This window comes from Atractosteus spatula, chromosome 12 (genome assembly GCF_055471065.1).
Source record: "Atractosteus spatula isolate fAtrSpa1 chromosome 12, fAtrSpa1.hap1, whole genome shotgun sequence".
Lineage (NCBI taxonomy): Eukaryota > Metazoa > Chordata > Actinopteri > Semionotiformes > Lepisosteidae > Atractosteus > Atractosteus spatula.
Genome location: NC_142717.1, coordinates 31,891,585 through 31,902,400, shown reverse-complemented (window position 1 = coordinate 31,902,400; position 10,816 = coordinate 31,891,585). Strand labels below are relative to the sequence as shown.

Genomic DNA, 10,816 nt, shown 5'->3' with positions numbered 1-10,816 from the left:
GCCTAAAGATTCAGGAGCTCTGATAAATACACTGAACGGTTGCTCCACCCCCAAGAACACCTTCAGTTTCCAAAGAAGAGCAACAGACATTCTAACACAGAACCCTGGTCTTAAATTCCTTTGCTTATCTAGGATTGATCCATTTTCTTTAGATTCACAGAAAATCCTTTGATCTGCTGTGGTACTGTCAGTATGTTCCATATATAAAACTGGCATGTTGGATTTTTTTTAATAAATAGATGCTGGAGGATTGTTTTTGTAAAACTTTAAGGTTAAAAAAAACTTTTTTTTCATTCTGTACATGCATGACATAGGTAGGAAAATGAACTGCCTCTCCCCTATGTGGAATGTAAAACCCCCACTGTCCTACAAGCTAAGTGCCTGCTTGTGCACAATAGGAGACTGAGTCTCATTAGCTTTCGGGTGCTAAATCAAATAAAAGTTTATTAATCACACAACTGCTTGATGATAAATCAAAATTGAAAAAAATGATCCCTCTTTGAATTCTGCATGTTAAACAAGACCAGTGCAGTAACATCCTGTTCTCATTAACAAGTTTCTTTCAATGAAACCAGCTGTCATATAATTGCACAACCAGAAGCTACTACGTCAACAGAGAAAGTTATGCTCCTTTCTGTATACTGCATCTTGTAGTAACTGAGTTGTGCATTACAATGACACAATATTTGCCTCATGCAAGTAGAATACGAAATGAACAACTTAATCTTAAATAATAAGCCAAATTCACTATACTAGTGATCTTATCACTTTCATCTTTTATTGTTGATAGAAACTGGAAAGTGTCTTATATTTTTCATCTTAAAGAAGTGTTTTTATGTTTCAAGGTTTTTGATGGTTCAACTCTCTCAACTTTAACTTATTCAGATTGGTAAACATCAGAACACATTATTTCGTAAATCTTATTTCAGCCAAGAAAACTGCAACAGCACTTTTGAGACAAAATCAAAAGTGAATTATGTGTCAATGATTTCCTTTGTGTGTAAGAATATTATATTGAATATGGAAATAGCTCATATGTCACACAAAAAAGCAGTGATGTAAGTTAATCAGAATGCAACCAGCATATAAAATGTGCCACTCCTATGGTGAGGCCTGGGATGAAGTTATTTCTCTCACACCCCCATAGATGATTTACACCTACAAATGGCAGGAAGAAGTGATGCAAAAAACTGATGACTGTAGGACTCTGGTCAAAACCTGTTCATCAGACGTTGCTGAGTCTTCTGAAGGAAGTCAGTCCTGTCTGATTACCCTATTTTAATTCTCAAGACTCCTATCTGATCCATAGACAGTACCAGCTTGTTTGAAATGGTAAAGACACAAACTCAAAAAAAAAGTTTAAGGTAATTTAACAGCACATCAATAGCTCTGATGTCAACATCTATTTTAAAATTTTAAAGTGAAAACTTTCACCATGAAATGTTTTTAGTCAAATAAATGTGACCAAAATGTGTTTTTTACAATATGGTTGACACAAAATGTTTTTTTTCCCCCCATTTTATAATCCTTTATTTAACCAGGTAAATCGATAGAAAATAAATTCTCATTTATATGGTGATCCATTTATCAGGGGTTTAATCTTGAGTAAAAGTGTAGTTACTTTAGGGAAAACTCAAAGTATCCTTCTCAACATCAACTTGAGTGAAATACAAAAGTGTGACCTCTGAAAAGTCTGAAGTATCAGAAATAGAAAGTAGCCACCCTTAAATTCTACAGCTGGAAATCTGCTGTAATCCTGAATTACACACCAGTTATATTTATCAGGAGCTGTCACACACATTTCCAGTCACATTTAAATCTCACATCAGAAACCTAAATTAAAATCACAATCTTTACCCATAAAAAAATACATGTAGAATCAAGTGTTCTCAAGGTTTGAAAGTGCCTGTAGATCCCAATTACTCTTCTAAAGTAGTAAATGCATCCTTCACAGTCCAACAAGAGAGACTATAATAAACACAGATGAGTCAATTTTAACCTTTTTTATTTTTCACAATCAAAAGCATGAATTATTTCTAATATTTTGCCAATTGTTAATGCCTCTACTTTTTTTTTCAGCTGCAGAATAAGATGGTTTTCCGAGACTGCTTTCCTGGATTATATAAGAGTCCAGCAACGTGGAAGAGCTTTTCAATTCACAGGAACCTGAGGCAGGTAGATGCATGTTACTCCTCTAGACATGCTTCCCTGTTTGTGAAGAATGACCTCAGCAGATCTTTTGTCTGCCAATTATGTCTGCAAATATTATTATTGCCAACAGGCCAATTATCTCTCAAGCTGTTTGGCACTTCCTTGTGTACAAGATGACTTCATAGAAATACTGTAAAAAAACTCCTCTTTGTTAGAAAAGAAGTTTTTACTTCAGGGGTCCAGTAATGATTTAATATTCTAAATATAGCCTTGCTACTGTATTGCATGGTCTTAACACAAGTATATACAGTTGTGAGAAAAAGTTTGTGGAATTATATGGATTTATACATGAATGGCTCCTAAAATGTGATCTGATCTTCATCTAAGTCAAAATAATAAATAAAAACAGTCTTATTTAACAAACAACACATACAACATTTTGCATTTCCATATTCTCATTGAACAAATGGTTTTAAACAATCAAGGTCAAAAAGTAAGAAAAAGTATGCAAACCCTTATATTTAGTAACTAGTGGCAATAACCTCAACCAAACGCTGACCTGCGGAGCGGTTAGGAGGTATTTTGGCCTCTGTACAAAACTGTTTCAGTTCATGTTTATTTTTGGGATGTCTTGCTTGAATAACCTACTTCAGATCACTGGGTTTTTCATCCCAGATGATCCTAAAGTGCTTTGTTACTTTAGAAGGAGACCCACCTTTTTTGAAAGATGCAAGTGATGTGCCCAAACAAACATGGAAATAATCTCATAGATATCCTCCTGAGGTCAGTGTTTCCCCATCTTACATCTATGGTTTGTTTTGGCTACCTGCTTGTGATAAACCACACTTTAAATGCAGCCTACATATGAAGTCAGCCATGTACTGCAAGTTGTTTGCTATGTATGTGCCCAGTCTTTATTTTTGTACAAAGATTTTTAAATTTCATTTGCTAACTAAAATATTTGCTAATCCTATTTTGATATAATCTGCAAACATAACTAATATGTTAACTAACTATACAAGATCTATGGTAGATCAGTAATATAATTTAGGAAGAGTACTGTCTTAATACAGATGCCTGTGGTTCACTGCTGCAGACTTTATCCTGATTTAAGCATTAAAATGCTTATTTTTACTGTTTCCCGTCCATTAACCAGTTATTTCAATACCGATACGGCCTGCACTTTAAGAATGGAACATCAAATTAAAGTTTACTACACATTGTGTCCTACACATTTTGTTGAAAGACCCCTAACAAGTTTCCTAATCAAGATCTACTCTATTTTGCTCTAAATTCTTGTTGATTGTGCCCCACAATCATCTTGCCTTACAGGTGATCTGATAATTTAGCTGCAATTATCTATTCTATAACTGCAATTGAAGTGAGAGTATTAATTCTTTGCATTTCTAAAGCACTCCCTTTTCATCCCACAGGATCCTGAAGCACTTTACATACAGGAGAGGACCCATTTCTTCCTGGATTTTTTATGGCAGTTTCCACTCATGGGACCTGGATGTTGGGAGTCTTCTAGGATGCTCCACATGCTGCAAATGACAGGCTTGAGGGTCTTATTTCAATTCAGTGTTTAATAGGATTTTTTTTATCTATTATAATGTAAGATCTATCTTGAGTAAGGGAAACTATTCTTTTTGGTAATGAAATGTAGACCAGCTCTTTCTGTAAATATGAAATAGGTCCCTTTGCCTTCATTTAAATCAAACGGTTTGATTTTTAGCAAACAATGGCTTCCTGTAGCAACAACCTAGTGTTACAGTACCTGATAGCCACTGACATATATGTGGCTGGTGTAAAAAATGGGCATACTGTGTGACACATGGCTATTCTTCTAAACAAGGTCTATGAGCATGTTGGAGTTTGGAAAATTCCCCTTTGAAGCCCAATCACACAGTTAAAACTAATTTTATCAGCTCTAAGAGCTGTAAATTACTACCAACATTAGTTTTTCTCCAAGTACTATTTCTAAATCTTACTTTATTAACATGTTTTTTTAAAATGCTTGAGTGCAAAGCAGTATATCAATATCAGTTGCTAAGTACATGGTTGAATATGTGTTGGACAGCTGACAGCTTTAAAAATCAAGTCGCTTGTCAGGCAGAAGATAAATGTCTTGCATGAAGACATGCAATTCGGGTGCTGCCTTTTTTTTAAAATAACTGGCAGAGCTGCATTTTTAAATAGACACCCCTGTTCAAACAGATTACGGTTTAACATGATCATTAACACCTACTGTACAAGTTTCCAGGAAAATGTCATCCCACATACCTTGCTCTGACATGATTTTTCTTGCTCACAACTTAAGAAAGTTGACACCATTTGGTGTCTCCAATGGAGACACCATTTAGCAAGTCTCACTCATTTTTCTAGATTATTGGCCCTGGATCTCATCCAAGCATTTCTTGAGAAACGTCAGGGTATTGACAACTCACTTGTAAAATAAAGTGACACCTGCAATTCCTTGTAGTTTCACTGTTCATTATGAAGAATTTCACTGTCATTTTGTGTCTTAGACGTTTAGAGGCAAGGGCTAGCATTGACTGAAAAATTACAAAAAATGCATTTTTTTTTTCTAGAAAACAAAATCAGGCATTTTTATTGTTTTTTGTATTACAAAACTGCTCAATGTATTATACAATACACTTTATATAGTAATTAGTAACATTCTACATTTACAGCAGGTTACATATAGGTCTTAGAATGCTAAATTGAGATGTATCACTTTTAACATGTATGGTACAGGCATCAGATGCATAGTGGTTACATAGTAGGCTAAAGTTATATTTTAAATTTCCAGTTAATTTTAGCATGTTGTCTGTTTTAATCAGAAATACAGAAAATTTGCCCTTCTGTTAATGTGTATAATTACAATCTATATACCTTTTATCATATGACATGTCTCAGGAGTTAATTGGCAACACTGCATTCTGCAAAGAACCTATGTACACTAACCTTAACTGTTAGCAGCACTGAATTTTTTTTACAGTTTTAACTATACAACGTGTTGGAAATGAACACAAATTATAGGTGTCAACTTCCCTTTTGGAAATAACAAAAATAATCTTAAAGATAAACATGCAGTGCTCATAATGGAAACCAGATATTCATAATTGCAGATCAACAAGAACTTTTTTATCAACATGTCCACGTATACATACTTTCTTGCGAAAAAGTCTACACTTACTGCTTTTTTTTTAAATCTTAAAAGTTTTAGCTACTGCACTAGGTTGCCTAGATTACGTGAATCTGGTTCAGGAGACTCAAAGTTAGTACATTTTAACCTTCTGTAAAATGAAAGTTGGGTTCTGCCAGCAGTATAAACCCCCCACAAATGAAAGAGAAATCAAATTTTGTTTTATTTACAGAAGAAAATTGAGAAAGTAAGAATAAAGCAGCAGAGGTCTTTTTGATTTAAGAAGAGTGACAGGGAATAATGAATTCATAAGATTTTTAATGGGATCTATTTTCACTAGATTTAATAACATGCCTGTTAGCTAAAAGGTTTGAAATAATTCACACAGGAATAATGACCTGAAAATATTTTAGAGAGCTGTCATTTTTTGTCCAAGTGAATCTGAGACTTGCTGCACAACATAAAATGGAAATACAAATCCTAAAAATGCAAAATAATATTTTATATCTCCCCAAAAAGACAATGTTCATGGTATAATCCTACACATCTAAAGTCATTATCTCTCTGTGTTTCCATTACTGCATGGCATCCCAGACAGTTTTCTCCATCACTGGGACACTTGGTAACAAAGAGGATCTTTGGGAACGTTGGAGATGTCTGATGGCTTTACCTGGATTTGCCATCTTGATGGGCTGATTTTCGTCAAGTGTAAGTATACCCCTTATCATCATTATTGTAAGGGGCACCTCCTTGCTGCCTTATTTTTTCCCCTATTTTCAACCAGATGGATTAGAGTACACAATGTTTTATTTCCTTGTCCTAGGTGGCATTATTTAATTCATATTGTCAGTGGCCCTGCTGGCCATGTAAATAACTGGCAGAGCTACAATTCAACTCAAGCATGCCCCACTTATGTCTGAGTACTTACATTTAATACAGTTAACAAGTTCAATGATCTTGTTCAATGATTTTGCACCTGTAGCATTCCATCGTCTGGCTTTTTGGTACAGATAGAATGGAGAACCCGTCACGTCATTCTGTATAATGAATGAGGTCTTTCTGTTACTGGAATAAGCCCTTGGATGTAAAGTGTAAAACAAAATTTAGTCGCTTAACACTTTCCAGCAAATCCATGTTGGAGTAAATGAAATGAACTATGGAAATAAAGATCGAAATTACACTTAAGAATAGACGTCTATGTATCTAAGAAATGTCAACATCCGCAGACCTCCATTTCTAGAAGGAGACCCAAGTGAGTGTGTTTCCTTTTCTTTAATAAGTGTTACCAGTGATTTCTAAGGGGAAATAGATACAGCACATTCAGTAATAAAATATACTTAAAGACATAACTTTAACTATAAGAGTTTTCTTATTCAAAAACTTGAAATCTCCAACTGAGATGAAATAATCAATATACCAAAATATCTGACATTTGGTGAGGTCTAGGTTGCGATGATATCTCTAATGATATCTTTAATGATATCTCAAATTAGTGATCAAAAGTTTTAAAAAAAATTTTGAAGTCAGAATGTTCATGTCTGATTTAAAGAAGGGCAAATGGCAATTTGCTGTGGCTATAAAACATTAATATAGTCAACTGAATACAATTTTGACAAAAAATGTAAACATTTTCACGTTGAATCAAGCCGTGCCTCTAAAATTCATGCTTCACATGCCAAGAAATCTGCCTGCTTCTCAGGTAATTGGCAGAAATTGATAATATGCAGTTTCTGCTAAATTAAATGATAGAGAGACGTGTACAACTAAAAGAAACCTTAAAAATCTGTATCAATTGAAAGATGTCCAATAATCAGTAGCCTAAGGAGTGAAGAACATTCTGGAGTAACCTCTCCATGTGGTAACAATAAACTAGTTGTGGGTCTTCCAAGTGTGGGTCTTCTTTCGAATGCTCGTCTGCTGAATCATCTAGTTATTGAGACTCAATTCTGTTCTCTCTGTTGTTTTCTTGCACAGAGGACCCCACTGTTTGGGTTTTTGACTGAATCTCTGCAGTCTTGAGGTCCTGAAGGCTGGTGTTGTATGTCGTCTGAATCTGAAGATCACGTAGGGAGTCTTTCTTTGTCTTCTGAGAAGAAAATTGACACTATGATGATCATGTTAAAAGGAGATCACCATTCTCATTCACCCATTTTTCCAAAAGGAAAACACACCAATAAGTTTATTTTTCATATTTGTCTTATCTTGATAAACAGTTCTCCAACTATAAAAGGCTCTTACCAAACTAATTGGATTCTGCTTTGACACAGATTCCCAAACTAGTTTTACTCCTTTATATTTATTACATGATTTTTATTTGATCTTATTTTTTCAGTAGATAATAAAATGCTTGTAGTTTGCATGATTGCTTTTGCAATCCTGTAATGCAATACAGTATATCCATTTTAGAAGCATTTGCTGTTGAACCTGGAATCTGATCAACTATTCCTCTGTTAATGTTCATAATTACCTTTACTTGGGCAGCCAGATTTCTCTTCTTCTGCTTGGGGCATCTCACCTAGTCGTGAAATAAGCACAGAGAGTATAGCACAAGAGATGTATCTATATTTTCTTGTTATAGGTCAATGCCAGATAAGAGTACTGGGATGAATTATAGTGCTGGATTAATCATGTTCACGAATCAGTACAAATTCACCTTCCTTGTTCTGCTCATATTACATATTTTCTTAAATTCCCACTCCAACAATGTAATTGGTACAGTGATCCTTTAACTTTTTTGTTAAGGCAACAAAAGTCCTTTATGGGCGTTGGACCACTTGTTATATTTTTGCACATTTATTTTCAGATGGATTTCTTCTGATTTGCAAAATAAAAGCTTCAGCATAGACACTACGACGGATGATCAATACCAAACGACAGTACTGTAAAAAAGAGCTGCTTAGATTTGTCATTACATTCAGCATTTCCAGTTAATTTGTGTTGTGTATTTTTTGTATTTGATAATATTGGCTTATGAATACAAGCATCTCATTAAACACTTATTTGCTGAGGAATCCCAGCGAATCTTCTTTATAATAAAGACATTTTAAACCCTTTCTTTCTTTTTTTTGTTTTCGAGTTAATAGAGTACCTGAGGGCCCTGGAGGGTCGCAGTCACTCGTGACAACGAACTGGAGATCAGTCCCTAAAGCAGCAATGGAGCTTCTTGGTCGAGCGCACCGGTCCCCTGAGAGACTCCTCCTCAGGACAGACTGAAAAGAAAATTCTCACTTTAAAAAAACCTACAACTTTCCCAATTACATTACATTGCTTTATATCACCTGCATAGTTTCCTTCTGTTATCTGTGAACACTGATAAGGGCATCAATGCATATTTGCTTAAACATACTGGTACATTTACATTTTTTTCTACTGCTTGGTTAACTTTTTTTTCTCTATATGGGTCCTAACTCGTCATCCTACAGACAGGCAGGGTAAGGGAAAACTAATCCCTAATGAACTCCTCAATAAACAATCCTAAAGGCATGATGTAATCCCTTGTGAAATGATCTTGCTGCTACAGGTCACCTAAAATGAGAAACTTAAATTCTAAAAAATAAATGGAAGAGCCAAGGTTGTCTACCCTGGTCTGTGTATTTCTGGTCTTCCTTGTAAAATAGAATTATTCCTCAAGCATCGGTAACAGAGAGAACCACTAACAGAGAAAGGATCAAAGATAATGGAGAAAGAAATTTCAGTGTGACATGTCGCTGCAGTTCTGCTGAGTTTGAGAGCAATAGCAGGTTCAGGCATTTTTGTGCCGAGATTGACCCACTTTGTTCAGTAGAGGTCATTGTATTCATGCCAGCCATGGTACCTTACCTTCCTGGTCAAGGGGCTGCTGGGAGCAGAAACACTGCTGTACAGGCTCAGGCTGGAGTTGGACCGGCTTGCTGACAAGACTCTGGAGGACTGGTTTCCCCCACATCTCAGCGGGGAGGAGCCAAAAGCATCTGAAGATAAATACTTCTCTTTTATCTTCAGGTTTGTCCTGCCTTTTACTGTGAAAATACAATTTCAACAGCTTATACAGTAGCCTAAATCTTTAGTATATGTACTGTATTTCTGTCGCTGAAGAGTATGCATGAAATAGCTTCTCCTCTAGTGCACATGTACACTGACAGCTGCCAGTCTTCTGATTTGTGTCATACTGGAAGTAGGCAAGCCTCTGGAAAATTTCAGGATAGGCTCTGAAAAAGTCTGCACATTAAGAATTTACAAAACAATATTTAAAAAAAATATGTAAAATCTATTTAAGGTGAAGAAAAACAAATACAAATTTTCCATTTTGATGGTATGTTGGAGTTAGGGTTAGGTGGTGTGTTAATTGTGATCTTTTTTGTGTTGATGTTTCAGGTTGATATTCTCTTTTGCACTAGCCTCTGCATCTCTTCCAACAGTATATGGATGCACTTTGGAAAAGTGCACTTTTAGGAAACACGCAGTAGCACAGAACCATGAAGATAGTGCTCCAAGATTTTTTCTCCATCCACCTGAGGTACAGGACATTGTCATTGCGTGTCAGGTTAAACCTCCTCCAATGGAGCTTTAAATATCACCTACCTTCAAATTTTCAGTGCTACAGATTTATATTTTAATGCTGGATTCGAAACAGCTTTCAATATGGATTACATGTAGATAGAAAATATGACAATTCCAGACCTCTGTTCCACAGTTGTACCTATTACCTAATCCTCACCTCTGCAAGGATCATTCTTTACAAGGAACTCATCCAGTGCTGTCCAGCCTCCTCCCACTCGTACCATAAGGGTGCTGCGGAGAATTCGAACCATCCTCAGCTGCTGAGAATCACCAAACTGCAGGAAGCAGACAGGTCAGCTCATTTAAAACTGCAGGAACATGTACACTACATCAAAGTGATTTAATACCATACTGTATAAAACACTGGCATGTGCTGTAGCTGTAACCCATCCTGTTTAAAGTAGTAGTAGGAACGGCCTTTCTGTAGGTCAGCTCCAGCTTCAAGTGAGAGGTATGTACCTCAGGTTTCAGTTCAAAACTTGATAGAGAAAACTAGCTTATACCAAAGAGCTCCTATCTTTGTACATTAAACAACAGCCAAGACTACTATAACAACCATGCATTGAGACTTCCCCTAGTTTGTGCGTTCTGTTTCATGTTTTCATTCTTTCTAATTTGGTTGCTCATAATGGTTTCTCCCTTTACAAATCTAGTTTATTTGCATTTTTGCAAGTTCAAAAGTTACCACCTCTTATATTGAAGGGCTTCATCATTTTCTGCTTTTTTCCCTTTTTTTAGCCTTTGTAATTACCTGATTGAAATAATTTTAGCTTAACTGTTCTAAACCTCCATTCTTTCAAGTCTTAAGTACTGTAGGTGCTACTCTAGATGTTATTTTATATGTTGGTGCCATATGGCCAATGGTCCTGCATTTTAAAGTACCACTGTTTGTTCAGCTGTTGTTTCATTGGAGAGCACAGAGCATGACAAATGTTTCTAGCCATAAGACAATATTTTAGGATGTTACTGAGCCATAAA

The 10,816-nt window shown here is 35.7% G+C and overlaps 1 protein-coding gene and 1 long non-coding RNA gene across 2 annotated transcripts in view; one reads left to right on the top strand and one right to left on the bottom strand.

Moving 5' to 3' along the window:
- Nucleotides 1-2,079: 2,079 nt before the first annotated feature.
- On the top strand, nt 2,080-8,867 carry LOC148822921 (uncharacterized). Its single transcript, XR_016093851.1, has 4 exons — nt 2,080-2,175; nt 3,585-3,716; nt 5,894-6,007; nt 7,274-8,867. It is a non-coding gene; the product is annotated as an uncharacterized LOC148822921 (long non-coding RNA).
- macf1b (microtubule actin crosslinking factor 1b) overlaps nt 4,729-10,816 on the bottom strand; it is a 43,619-nt gene continuing 37,531 nt past the window's right edge. The window contains exons 36-40 of the mRNA XM_088929327.1: nt 9,996-10,113; nt 9,119-9,297; nt 8,388-8,508; nt 7,767-7,814; nt 4,729-7,385 (exon numbers count right to left, since the gene is read on the bottom strand). Of these exons, the coding sequence (XP_088785453.1) occupies nt 7,360-7,385; nt 7,767-7,814; nt 8,388-8,508; nt 9,119-9,297; nt 9,996-10,113 (492 nt within the window). The 3' untranslated portion in view covers nt 4,729-7,359. The remainder of the gene's footprint in view (nt 7,386-7,766; nt 7,815-8,387; nt 8,509-9,118; nt 9,298-9,995; nt 10,114-10,816) is intronic.